Raw genomic sequence first — 14,344 nt, forward strand, 5'->3', positions numbered from 1 at the left:
GTCCAAATCCCTTCCAATCTTTCATGGAGAAACATTGTTTTTAAACATGTCAATCATTTTCTCATGCATTTGTTGATGAACCGGAGGTCCTCGGCCCATCGTTGCTCCTCAAAGACCAGCCCTTTCCTGGATACTGATTTTGTCCCAAATCATGATTTATGGATTAAAGCAAAAAAAAATTATTTGACTGAAAATTTACGGGGGGGGGGTAATGGGTGGATTTCGAGTTTTTTGCACCATGAACTAAATGGCTTTCCGTTTTCAGCTATTTCGTACAGCCAAGCCCACCTCCACTTGTTTTTTACACCTTTATCGATGGCAGACACATCAGTGCCTTCTTTCATGTAAAGCGCATCCATGCTGCCAAAACCGAAAGCAGAATGACATGCTCCTCTGTGCTCGACGCCAATATAGAAAAAAGTTTGGATCTTCGCTTAAATTAAAATTGGGGTTTGACCTTACTTTGTGTTGAATACGACTTCAAAAACAATTCAAGATTTTATTAAGAGAAATATTGTGGCCAACACGAGTGTTAAGTTACCTAAAAGATCGCGTGAAGTTGGCTGCTATCTACTTTGCGTTCGTTCTCATTTTCCTCCATCATTTCATAGGCCAGAAACAGATGTTTTGACGTAATTTAACTTAGTAGGCTATGATTATTATTTAACCATAGTCTTCTAGACATTTTGACTGTTTGGGGCATTGAACGCTGGTGTATGATTTTCAGGGAATAAAGTTTAGCGCATGTCGGAACATCATTGCGCTCGCAGCCTCCGACTCCTCAAACGTCCTTTAAATTGTGATATAACGTAGGCTATAAGGCACGGTTCTAACATACCTTACGCATTGGCCTAACGAGAATAATAATTGTTGGGACGTCTGCTGATTTGTTAGCTATAAATTTAGGTCTAATTACTTCTGACAGTCTGCAAGCATTGCACCGTCGGGTCTTCAAGCCTGGCTGAAGCAGAGGAGCGGGCTTTCCGGGGTTTATTTTTTCGTTTTTTTTTTTTTAACACGCTCTATTTCTATATGTCCAAGTTTGAACTAAGTCATTTTGGCAAGATTTAATTTCATACAAAACAGAAATGGTCAGACACAAGCACGCCAAGCACATGGGAATGTATTTTGCCAATTTTGACAGCGCATGTTTTTTTAATGCCGCACCGTAGACAGCGAACGTTTAAACATGATCAAACATAGGAAATGAACGACACAAAGCATGGCTCAAAAACAAAAAAGTTAAATAAACCCTGCTGATAGTTGATGGTGTTGCAACACATCAGTGTAATAACCCAAACTCTACCCAACCACCCGTCATTTTAATTCTCCTCGGATCAGCACCGACCTCACATTTAGCCTTGGGAGAGTTCAGTTGACGGAAATCCGTCACACGAAGGAAAACTTTAATCCATGCATGATTACAATCACGTGTTGACATCACCTGTTCCAAATCACATCATTATTTAAATGTTTTACCTCATTATTAGCCCCCGTCCCAACTATTTTGGAACGTGTTGCAGGTCTGAAACACAGGATTGGATGTATATTTAAAAAATGAAATGAAGTTGAGCAGACAAAACATGAAATATCTCTTGGGTTCATACCGTCTGCACTGAAATACAAGTCAAAGTAAATTTCAAAATCAATGCTTTATTTTTTGTTTTTTTTTATTTGCATTTTCCATACCGTCCCAACTTTTCCTGATTTGTGGTTGTACTTATAGAAAAAAAGTGTTACTGATTTGCACTACATGCTATCGTTGTGTAGGACAGAGCCGAAGTGGCACAGAAAATCCTCAATGCGATAAGGAAGAAGAAGGCGCAGCTGATCCGGGGTATTGAAACCCTCTGCAATGCCTACATCACCCTTGCGTACATGGATGTACACAAACATAAAACTGAGAAGAGTAAGTAATTTCTGTTTAACATAAAGAATTACTCTGGACAGCTTCCAAATATTAAATTTTCCAAATATGTGGATCTGATCTTATATAAAACAATCATTCGCCAAAGGCAAAGTGAATATCAGTGCATAATAAGAGAGGTGAAATCGTTCTCTTCACTTACTCGTGATATATCCATTCACTACTTGAAGATAAACTTCATATCTTCACGCCACTCTGTAATGTTCTTTGTTATACGGACACATCCAAAAAATATGCAAGTTAATCAAAAGAATTTTCATTTTGAACTGGTTCGCCATTTTAACAACGTCAGAAGGAAAACACTGGGAGTGACGTCCCAGTGAAATATCAGTGATTATTCTCTCCACATTCACTGGATATGACCAGTCGCATGCTCTGATAGCCTGCTCGTAGAGTAGCCAATCAGCTTGTATAGACCCTTTTCAGTCACGTGACCTTCGTAAACGCGACCGCCATTTCGGACATGTAGTGGACTTCGGCTCGAATCAGTTTGAATGTGAGGAAGGTGACAAACGAAAAACATAAAAGAAAAAGGAGCGAAATGCAGAAAACACCTTCACTATTCAGCGACGTAGGGCATTTACAGGGCGAGCAGAGGGAGAGGTATTTGCAAAAATTGAGGTTAGCAGGCTTAGAGAACAACGTTTACCTGCTTCCACCAGGATTGTTCACTGACGTACGGAAGTACACGAAGCCCTCGTCTTTACCTGACTTCAGCCCACATGATCTGTATACCTATGTCATTAAAAACCCATCGCCATACACATACACGCCAACGTCCGAGGTTCCGGAGCGCGCTCCGGCTTGCTCCAGGAGTGCTCCGGCCGAGGTTACGGAGCGCGCTCCGGCTTGCTCCGGAGCAAGTCGGAGCGCGCTGCTTAATTTGAGGGCAACCTCGGCCGGAGTGTGCTCCGGAACCTCGGCCGGAGCACTCCGGGAGCAAGCCGGCGCGCGCTGCTTAATTTGAGGGGAACCTCGGCCGGAGCACTCCGGGAGCAAGCCGACGCGCACTGCTTAATTTGAGGGAGAGCAAGCCGGAGCGCGCTCCGGAACCTCGGACGTTGGCTCCAGCAGCTATTTATACTGGATCCAGTGTAAATAGCTGCCGGATCATAATTACAGTAAACTAGTAAATACAGTAAAGGAAAAACTTGAGACTGAAAGGTTTTAACAGTCATCCAAATGACTGAACGTAAACATTGCTACAGTAACCTACCAGCTACTTGTTGACATTAGCTAGTCAACAATAGCTACTACAGAAGAACAAAGAGGTTACAATGGGTTATTTTAGCCTATTTGGTTACACACTCGCCGCCACAGAATGTTAACAGCAATGTAATGCCTTTTCTGGCTAATTTTATTCGTCTTACCTCCAACAAAGTGGTCACTACACAAGCGTTGGTATGCCGAGGGCTGCCAATCTGTTAATGGCCGCTATCCATCTTCTCCGTCGGGATCCGATAAAATGATAAACCTTGCCTTGTTTGTTGATGGTTACTACATCCAGGTGCACAACAATATAGTGGCATGATGGAAGTCTTGCTGAAAGTAAAAACTTTCTTTGCTGCCGTTCCTCAATGCTGGCTGTGGTAAACTACTGGTAGTACACGTCCAAAATGGCGGCCGCGTTTGTCGTGACGTCATGTGAAAAGGGTCCATACCATGAGTAGAGAAAAACAAAACGGTGGAGTGTGTTGCTGAACCAACTGAGGACGAAATAAAAACTCTACCTGACCCTGCTTTTTAAAAAAACGCAACAAAATATGGAATAACTGTTTGATGGTAAGAACGTATCTTTTTTTTTTTTAAATTGTTCGAGTTATTGTTATGATTAATATCGCATTTTTCACAAATTGCTCATTTCGCCAGTTTGTTTACATTCTAAGGCGGAAATGATTTTGTCGGACATTTTGTATAAAGTTTTTATTTATCGAATTTGCAAAAAAATGTAAATAAACATGCTCTGTTTCTCAACATCCAGTGAATGTGGATAGAATAAAAGAGTTATTTCACTCAATCTCGTCGTACATGGCTTATAGCCGACTCGGTGCTACGTGCCTCATCGGCTATCGGCTCATGTACGACTCGATTTCGTGGAATAACTGTTCAATATCTCGCTCAGATCCACGATATATTTTGTAAGAAAAATACAAGTTTTTCAGCACAAGAAGATAAACTTCATATCTTCCAGCCAACATGTGATTTCCTTTTTATTATAGCGACACGTTCACAAATAAAAAGGTACCCAAATTTATCAAAGCAAGTCATCGATTTCCTCACAAGTCACATATTGAGAAATGTAGCTCATATGAAAAATTCTAGTGGTGTATTTCCCAGTAAAACGTGCGTGTGTGTGTCTCTCTCTCACATGAGTGTCTTGCAAAAGTATTCATCCCCCTTGGAGTTTGTCCTGTTTTGTTGCATTACAAGCAGGAATTAAAATGGATTTTTGGAGGGTTTGCACCATTTGATTTACACAACATGCCTACCACTTTAAAGGTGCACATTGCTGTTTTATTGTGACACAAACAATAATTAAGATGAAAAAACAAATGTGGAATGTGCATAAGTATTCACCCCCTTTCATATGAAACCCCTAAATAAGAGCTGCTCCAACCAATTCACTTCATAAGTTCTAAAAGTAGATAAAGAGAACCCAGTTAAACAAATGAGACAAAAATATTATACTTGGTCATTTATTTATTGAGGAAAATGATCCAATATTACATATCTGTGAGTGGCAAAAGTATGTGAACCTCTAGGATTAGCAGTTAATTTGGGCACCCTGTTTTATTTAAAGAACAGGGATCTATCAAAGTCTGATCTTCACAACACATGTTTGTGGAAGTGTATCATGGCACGAACAAAGGAGATTTCTGAGGACCTCAGAAAAAGTGTTGTTGATGCTCATCAGGCTGGGAAAGGTTACAAAACCATCTCTAAAGAGTTTGGACTCCACCAATCCACAGTCAGACAGATTGACAGAGTTCTCTTTATCTACTTTTAGGACTTGTGTGAAGACCTGATAATCTTCTAAGGTCATATTTACGCAGGAATATATAAAATTCTAAAGGGTTCACAAACTTTCAAGCACCACTGTATATATAACTATGTGATAGCAAAATAACATTTCTGAGTGTTTGGTGTGTTGGTACAGAAGCAATCCCCATCCCAGCAGATCAACCAATCATGCAGATTAAAGATCTAAAGGACGTCATAATCCCAACGATGGAGATAAAGGTACAGGCTCGATTAAATTTTGATATAAAATCCTGAACCACTATCTCAAAATGTACATATGGTTAGAAAGTATGTGGACAACTGATTTCCAGTTCCAAACCCATGGGCATATTAATATGGAGTTGTTCCTCCTTTGCTATTATAATAACCTCCACTCTTCTGCGAAGGCTTTCCATTAGATTTTGGACTATGGTTGTAGGGATTTGTGCTCATTCACCCACAATAGTTCAGGCACTGATGTTAGGCGAGGAGGCCAAGAGCGAAGTTCTTACACATCATCCTTAGCAAACCATGCCTTCCTAGACCTCACTTTGTGCACAGGGCTCCGTCATGCCAGAACATGATTGGGTCGTTAGTTAAAAATTGAGTCTTAGTATTAGAACATATAAAGACGTTCTAGACAATTGTGCGCTTCAGACTTTGTGGCAACGGCTTGGAGAAGAACCACATATGGGTGTCATGGTCAGGCATCCACACATAGCTGTTCTGAAGAGGACTCTTTGCCCCGGTGCATATACTGTACACTATGGCGCTCAAACAGCTTTAATATTCCATTCCAAATGTATTTACCAGAAAGACTTTGTATTTAAATGCATTTGAATGAATGAATGAACCCTTTGTCACTGTTACCAGTGAAATTGACCATCAACCTGTCCTTACAGAGGGGGAGCAGGACAGGATGACAGGGATAAAAGAAAAAGAAACACAGTAGTAAGATGAGGAAAAAAAAGAACCCCCCCCCACTATGCTCCTATCAGGAATACAGTGTGGGAGCATTTAAAAAACCTCTGCACAAGCACACAATAACACAGTACACTTTAAAACATGGGACTTGAGGGGGGGAAGGAGGGGGCAGTCAGGGGTGGGGGTAGGAGGGGAGGAGGTAGAGGTAACCTAGCGCAAGCAAGCAGCCGTCCGCTCCTGCAGCCATGCAAACGGCGCTGGTCACACACCCGCTTGTCACACTGGGGGTGAAAAACGGCGACCGCAGAAAATTGGGGAAGGAATGCGAAGCGAGAGTGTCTCCCAGCAGTGACCTTCTGGGGGAAATGTTGCCCCAGCAACGGCCTTGATCGAGGCCGGTGCTGTTCAGGGAGCCGAATGTCGATAAGATAGAGATTGTTTGGTCTTTCGAACAGACGCAGTCTTTACACGTCCACACCACTCGTCCATTTCGTCCATATCTGTCCATTTCTGTTCAATTCAATTCCATTTGGTCTCCGAAATACTTATTCCTTGCAAAGCCGAAAGCGTCTCCAGATGACAACCATGTTGTGGTTCAAGTTCTCCCACAGTCTGAGTGCCAACAGCTTTGCCCACTTCAATCAGCTTTGTGGAGCTTTGAACCGCTGTCACCGTTGTCTGATTTCCTCGATATACCAGGGCAATGCCTAATCCAATCAGCAAAAGTCTGGTAATCATGGTTCCGAATAGGTAGATATCTCCAATGTCCTCCACAGACGTTCCGGCAGGACAGGTGGGTTCCCCCGAACCCAGAAACTGTGTCAATTTCGTTAGGAGACCAGTTTATCAAATCCATGCTTTTTTAGTTTAGATGCAGAGAGAGTCTCTCAAAAAAAAAAAAAAAAATAAAAAAATCGATGATTAATCAGATTATAATGTTACTCTAGCAGTAGTTCATAAAACAAAAGGGTTTTTTTTGTATTTAATTAAGACACATCTATTCAGAGCCTTTTTACGACACAAGGGTTTATTTCGACATAAATTGTAGTAAATAATTAAAATTCAGGAGACTAGCCTTGTGTTCACACTCGCATTCATTTTCTATGCCCACGTGAGCAACAGCGACATGTGACATCTGCAGATTAAGTAAGACACAATAAAGCGACAAATTGGACAACCGCAAACAGACATTTCTTTAGTTCCCAACGCAACAGCTTTAGTTCTCTTTGCAGTTAGTTCCGATTTCCATTTCAACAGCGGTCGACAAATTTGTTTCGTTTCATCCTGTATTATACGACCTTTTCTTTCAATGCGTATAGAAATAGTTCAAAGAAAAATAAACCTTTGAAAGGAAGTAGCAGAGTTTATTGTTGACTGGCTGTGTCCGAAATCACTCACTCGTTCACTGCTCCCTACTCACTAGCGAGGGAATTCTGTAGAGAGGACTGTATAGTGAGCTCATTGGTAAAATGTGGGGGGGCACTTTCGGACACTTCTCCGCCGTGCAGTTATTTACGTCATTGCTGTCGCACAAGTAAAACGTGCCAGATCAGTCGACTGGTGGGTTTTCAAAATAATAAATACACGCTTGTATTTGTTGTGATAAGTACATATTATAATGAGCGCATTTCCCATGTTAATAAATACAAAAGTACTTTGTGTCTGTTGCGTTCTTTTAAACCAAGACTGAATCCTTTCTTCTTTGCTGCTGCCTTTTATTAAATCAGATTTGGGGCTTTTGATTCATTCCTCGCTCTGCACTGTAACTTTTTTGTATTTTATCTGTCTTATTCTCCTAATACTTTTAAACGTATTTGAATGTCCGTTTATAATGCGTTTCTTCCTCCGTCCATTCACCCCAACACACTTTTTTTTTTTTTTCTTTCAACGCGACCGCAATAATGCATGATGGTATATAGTGCTTGGTTAGTGACCATCTACATTTGTACACTACTTTTCATGATGCATCATGGGATACTATGAATGCTACGGAAGCCGCGAGATGCCCTTCATATAATCTTTTTTTATTCACCTTGTTATCCCCAGATAACGACATAATTAATTCAGGATCTCGAGAAAACAACACAACTAATTCGAGATCTCGAGAAAACAAAATTATTCCGTGATCTCGAAAAAACAAAATTATTTCATGATCTCGAGAAAACAGCTGAGATTTCTAGTCTTCTGCGGAGGTGCCGCGGACTAATTTTGAAATTATCGCTTATTAAAAGACTTAATGCAATCTCTCCCTGTGTCAACCCCTGATCAAAATATTGCCTTATTAGGTGATCAATTATTCCAGACATTCTAATGACCAAAGTTGCGTCTATACAGAATGAGAAATAGCCCCAAAGTCAGCATATCACAAGTCTCTTGGCGCACCTGAATGAACCATTTCTCAGCTGTTTACTCGAGATCATGAAATAATTGTTTTGTTTTCTCGAGATCTCGAAATAACGGTTTTGTTTTCTCGAGATCTCGAATTTGTTTTCTCGAGATCCTGAATTAATTATGTCGTTATCTCGGAATAACGGTTTTGTTTTCTCGAGATCTCGAATTAGCTGTGTTGTTTTCTCGAGATCCTGAATTAATTATGTCATTATCTCGGAATAACAAGGTGAATAAAAAAAAAGGATTATATGAAGGGCCTCTCTCGGCTTCCGTACGGATGCACTATATAGGGTGCATAGTATAATTCTCACTATACATTCGGACAGCACTACAACTCACTATATAGTGATTAGTGAGTAATTTCGGACTCAGAGCATGATAGCTAGTACAGTTAGTTTTCTTTGCTAATCCATGGGATAGTCCACACTCACAAGCGACAACACTAGCACCGGTGATGCAACACACCCATAAGAGACAGACTACAATCGTTACGATCGACTTGTTACGCTGCAAAAGCAGCGAACGTAGCATCTTAAACATTTCACGATGGATTTTTTTTTTTTTTTGGTAAATATTCTGAACATCAAGCACGTGTGTCGAGAGTATCTGTTAGTACTGACGCTTGGTGTGTGCACTTTGGATCCATCCACAGGTGGATCCGTCAGGGAAATATGAGGATCTGGTGACCATCAGCTGTTTTAAACCTCACTACCACCTGGCTGGAGGCGTCAACCTGCCCAAGATCATCGACTGCGTGGGCTCGGACGGTCAGAGCAGGAGACAGCTGGTCAAGGTGAGAGTGCTGGGGGGGGGGATTTTATCTAAATTAATTAATTTATCTATTTAAGTTGGATTTTTATCAAAATTAAATGAATCGTGAACACCAGAACTGAGATAAACGTCGAACCGAACAGTGAACACTTAGAATTGAAAAGACTTATCATTTCACCTTGAGCTTTAAACCATGAATAAATATTAATCGATAGAAAAATTATTTTTTGGGACATCAGTTTTTCTGATATTTTTGTAAAGCTTATGGATCTACCGAGATGTGAGAAATTGCTATTCTTTTTCTTACACGCCTCAGCTTGTACATGTCTTTTTTTTTCTTTAAATTCTTTTGCTTCAACACCTACCATTTTCTTTCTTCTGTTTTCCAATACTTTCTTTTGTTTTTCTGCTGCTGCTTCTTCTGCATCTGTTTTCAGCATCTTCATTTTTAATTTGTGCTAGCAGCGCTGGTGCAAATTGTTACTCTCACTCAGGATCTTTCTACTTTATTATTATGATCACGTTTTTTTTAGGACGCTATTTCTCCCTCAGTTTTCAATCATCAATCATCAACAAATTTCACACAACGAATACGTCTGGGCTGAAGTACGTTGCTATGACACTTGGTGATCTGGATCACTGATCCGGAATGATCCATGAAAAACGGGATTTTTTTCCAATCATTTATAACTGTCAATTTTCATGATTTTTTTTTTCAATCGTTCCGGATCCATGGGGTACAGTGACCGTCACACCCCTGCACTCTGGATGACGCATGCTGCAAACTGATTCATGTGCACACGGCACTAATGACTCACACCAGCACTGGATTAAGGCACAATCAGCGCACGTATACAGTGGTGCTTGAAAGTTTGTGAACCCTTTAGAATTTTCTATATTTCTACATAAATATAACCTAAAAAATCAGATTTTCACACAAGTCTTAAAAGTAGATAAAATGAACCCAGTTAAACAAATGAGACAAAAATATGATACTTGGTCATTTATTTATTGAGGAAAATGATCCAGTATTGCATATGTGAGTGGCAAAAGTATGTGAACCTTTTGCTTTCAGTATCTGGTGTGACCCCCTTGTGCAGCAATAACTGCAACTAAACGTTTGCGGTAACTGTTGATCAGTCCTGCACACTGGCTCGGAGGAATTTTAGCCCGTTCCTCCGTACAGAACAGCTTCAACTCTGGGATGTTGGTGGGTTTCCTGACATGAACTGCTCGCTTCAGGTCCTCCCACAACATTTCGATTGGATTAACTCTTTATCCCTTAAAGCAGTTGCTACAGCCACCCTTGTATATGTATATACTGTTCACTCTTCGAACATATTTACAAGAAAAAAAGTCTAAAGACAAGGTTTTGACAAGGCGTCATATGCCGTCATTATGGGATATACATGGGGTCATCATATGTCGTCATTAAGGCGTAAAGAGTTCAGGTCAGGACTTTGACTTGGCCATTCCAAACCATTAACTTTATTCTTCTTTCACCGTTCTTTGGTAGAACGACTTGTGTGCTTTGGGTCGTTGTCTTGCTGCATGACCCACTTTCTCTTGAGATTCAGTTCATGGACAGATGTCCTGACATTTTCCTTCAGAATTCGCTGGTATAATTCAGAATTCATTGTTCCATCAATGATGGCAAGCCGTCCTGGCCCAGATGCAGCAAAACAGGCCCAAACCATGATACTACCACCATGTTTCACAGATGGGATAAGGTTCTTATGCTGGAATGCAGTGTTTTCCTTTCTCCAAACATAACGCTTCTCATTTAAACCAGAAAGTTCTATTTTGGTCTCAACTATCCACAAAACATTTTTTCAATAGCCTTCTGGCTTGTCCACGTGACCTTTAGCAAACTGCAGACGAGCAGCAATGTTCTTTTTGGAGAGCAGTGGCTTTCTCCTTGCAACCCTGCCATGCACACCATTGTTGTTCAGTGTTCTCCTGATGGTGGACTCATGGACATTAACATTAGCCAATGTGAGAGAGGCCTTCAGTTGCTTAGAAGTTACCCTGGGGTCCTTTGTGACCTCGCTGACTATTACATGCCTTGCTCTTGGAGCGATCTTTGTTGTCAACCACTCCTGGGGAGGGTAACAATGGTCTTGAATTTCCTCCATTTGTACACAATCTGTCTGACTGTGTATTGGTGGAGTCCAAACTCTTTAGAGATGGTTTTGTAACCTTTTCCAGCCTGTGTTGTGAAGATCAGACTTTGATAGATCCCTGCTCTTTAAATAAAACAGGGTGCCCACTCACACCTGATTGTAATCCTATTGATTGAAAACACCTGACTCTAATTTCACATACTTTTGCCACTCACAGATATGTAATATTGGATCATTTTCCTCAAATAAATAAATGTCCCAGTATAATATTTTTGTCTCATTTGTTTAACTGGGTTCTCTTTATCTACTTTTAGGACTTGTGTGAAAATCTGGGTACGGTGACCAGACGTCCTGCTTTGTAACAGCTCGCGCAAACAACTGTGACTCTAGCACAAACACACACACACACTATCTCGTTTCTTCTTCGTCTGCTTCCTTCCTCTTCCATCACTCTCTTTTTTTTTCGTTTTTGTCTAATTTTTTTTCTCCATCTTTCTTTTGTTACTCTACAGGGGCAGGATGATCTGAGGCAGGATGCAGTGATGCAGCAGGTATTTCAGATGTGCTCCACACTGCTGCAGCGTAACGCGGACACACGCAGGAGGAAACTCAACATTCGCCGCTACAAGGTCGACCTTCCAAAAAAAAAAAAAAAAACCAGAGCTGCTTCACTGCTGCTTATTTATTTGATTTATTTTTCTAGTGTATTAAAATTTAATGTAGTGAGTACGAATGGAAAAATAGATCACAAAAGAGTGAAAAAAAACCTCAAATAACATCTAAAACTATTTTTAAACTTTGAGATGATAATCATATAATATTAAACAGGAAACGTCTTGCTTTTTTTTAACAGATTAAAATTGTACGAAGTGTGGCCTTACTGTAAATGAGTAACTATGTTATTATATACAATTAAATTATGTGCTAGAAATACACGTTGTTGTGTGTCAGGTGGTGCCTTTCTCTCAGAGGAGTGGTGTTCTGGAGTGGTGCTCTGGTACCGTCCCGATTGGAGAGTTTCTAGTGGACACTCAGAAGGGAGCACACAAACGTTTTCGTCCTCAAGACTGGAGCAGCATGGCCTGTCGCAAAAAAATGATGGTACGCACTAATGATTTACTCTGACCTTTTTTTTTTTTAATTTCTAATCACAACTGATATTTTGCAACGAGCAAGCACAAAGATTGGAATAGTTATTTTATACTCTGATTAATGCAAAATATACGGTTTAATTTTATTTAAAAAAAAAAAAAAATCAGATTTTTCCAGGAGCTTCTCTCAGAGAGAGCTTTCACTCTCCTCTCAGGAGTGTTCTGCTCTTGACCTAGATTAGGGGAAGTCTGCAGTTCCGAATGATGAATCAGTGAAATAAAAATTGCTCGCACACTCGTTATTGGTTGAAAAAATGGTTTGGAAGGATTTATTTATTGTAGGTGCGCATTTTAAACATGAAGACCCTTTTTTTTTTTTTTTATTTCCGTACGATCTCATCTCATGTTTTATGCCCTACTTGAACAATAAGGAGCAGCCTTTAATTAACCCAGAGGATTTTTTTTTTATTGTTGCTGTTTCAAGAAGCTCAGGCTAGCAGATCACAACTTAGACATTTTTTTTTATGATCTTATAGTTTTTCTGAGTAACGATTTGGAACTGGGCGGCACGGTGGTGTAGTGGTTAGCGCTGTCGCCTCACAGCAAGAAGGTCCAGGTTCGAGCCCCGTGGCCGGCGAGGGCCTTTCTGTGTGGAGTTTGCATGTTCTCCCCGTGTCCGCGTGGGTTTCCTCCGGGTGCTCCGGTTTCCTCCGCAGTCCAAAGACATGCAGGTTAGGTTAACTGGTGACTCTAAATTGAGCGTAGGTGTGAATGTGAGTGTGAATGGTTGTCTGTGTCTATGTGTCAGCCCTGTGATGACCTGGCGACTTGTCCAGGGTGTACCCCGCCTTTCGCCCGTAGTCAGCTGGGATAGGCTCCAGCTTGCCTGCGACCCTGTAGAACAGGATAAAGCGGCTAGAGATAATGAGATGAGATGAGATTTGGAACTGTGCTGTTTTGTTCTCATTATACCTTTGAACTGTGTTTGATATGATTCATCATATAGGACGCACAAAGGATGGAATTTGACGTGAAGCTGCAGGCGTACATGGAGGTGTGCCAGAACTTTCGCCCTGTTTTCCGTTACTTTTGCATGGAGAGATTCCTGGACCCGGCCACATGGATGGAGAAAAGACTGGCATATACACGCAGCGTAGCTACTTCCTCTATAGGTATTCTTTTTTTTTTTCCCCCCCCTGCCGAGTCGACCAGCAATTTAACTCCTCATCATAGCCATAGTTACAGGAAAGAACACACTTAACTGCACTTTAATTAATTCCCTCACCCAGGCTACAAATGACATTTCCATCTTTAGTGGGATCTCATAGCTCTCCGTTACATGCAAAGTGATATCAAAGCATTTACAGGACATTCAAGCAAAATAAAAACATGCACTTGAATGTAGACTTGAGTTCTAGTGTGAAACAGCGTTGTAGTCGAGTCACTAAACCCCAAGTCATTAAAGAAAGTTTTGAGTCGAGTCCAAGAACATGACTCCATCCGCACCATTTGACGTTGGCTGTTGCTGCCTTTATGTGAAAGCGTCTCTGTTACTGTGCTGCTCGACTGCGCCATTTTAGTTAACAGGCTACAGATAAAAAGCTAGTTCATCGCTCAGCAAGCCCCACCCACTGTCAACAGGGCAATGAACATAGCGTGTCACTTCCTTCTCTGGGTGTGGTCTTGCCAAATGACAATTGAAGTTTGACGTTGTCCTCGTCGTCTCCTCGATAGTTCTTCTACATATGGAACACATACGGTAGCAGTGCCTTTTTTCCCCCCTGCACGAGAAGTCTGTATAAGCAAAGCGGACAATCCTAGCGGCGTTCTCTCCAGGCATTTTAGCGCCATTAACGTTAGTTTGTTCCTGAACATGACGTACGAACAGGTGAATGTGCATTCTCTTGCACGAAATTAGTACAAAAATTAATGTCGATAGAAATCTCTGATGCCAAATTATTACGGCATGCTACAAAAATAAAGAAAGCATCCGAGTCATCCGTGTTCAAGTCAAGTCACAAGTCCTTAAAATTAGGGCTCGAATCCGAGTCCTGGACTCCAGTACTACAAGCCTGGTGTGAAATATTTTCAGATAAACCAAGTACAGTTGTTTCAGA

The 14,344-nt window shown here is 40.9% G+C and overlaps 1 protein-coding gene across 1 annotated transcript in view; it reads left to right on the plus strand.

Moving 5' to 3' along the window:
• atm (ATM serine/threonine kinase) overlaps positions 1-14,344 on the plus strand; it is a 258,409-nt gene that overhangs the window by 226,715 nt on the left and 17,350 nt on the right. The window contains exons 52-57 of the mRNA XM_060905737.1: positions 1,771-1,909; positions 5,085-5,167; positions 8,895-9,035; positions 11,649-11,765; positions 12,088-12,237; positions 13,234-13,399. Coding sequence (XP_060761720.1) covers positions 1,771-1,909; positions 5,085-5,167; positions 8,895-9,035; positions 11,649-11,765; positions 12,088-12,237; positions 13,234-13,399 — 796 coding nt within the window. The remainder of the gene's footprint in view (positions 1-1,770; positions 1,910-5,084; positions 5,168-8,894; positions 9,036-11,648; positions 11,766-12,087; positions 12,238-13,233; positions 13,400-14,344) is intronic.

This window comes from Neoarius graeffei, chromosome 23 (genome assembly GCF_027579695.1).
Source record: "Neoarius graeffei isolate fNeoGra1 chromosome 23, fNeoGra1.pri, whole genome shotgun sequence".
NCBI classification, from domain to species: domain Eukaryota; kingdom Metazoa; phylum Chordata; class Actinopteri; order Siluriformes; family Ariidae; genus Neoarius; species Neoarius graeffei.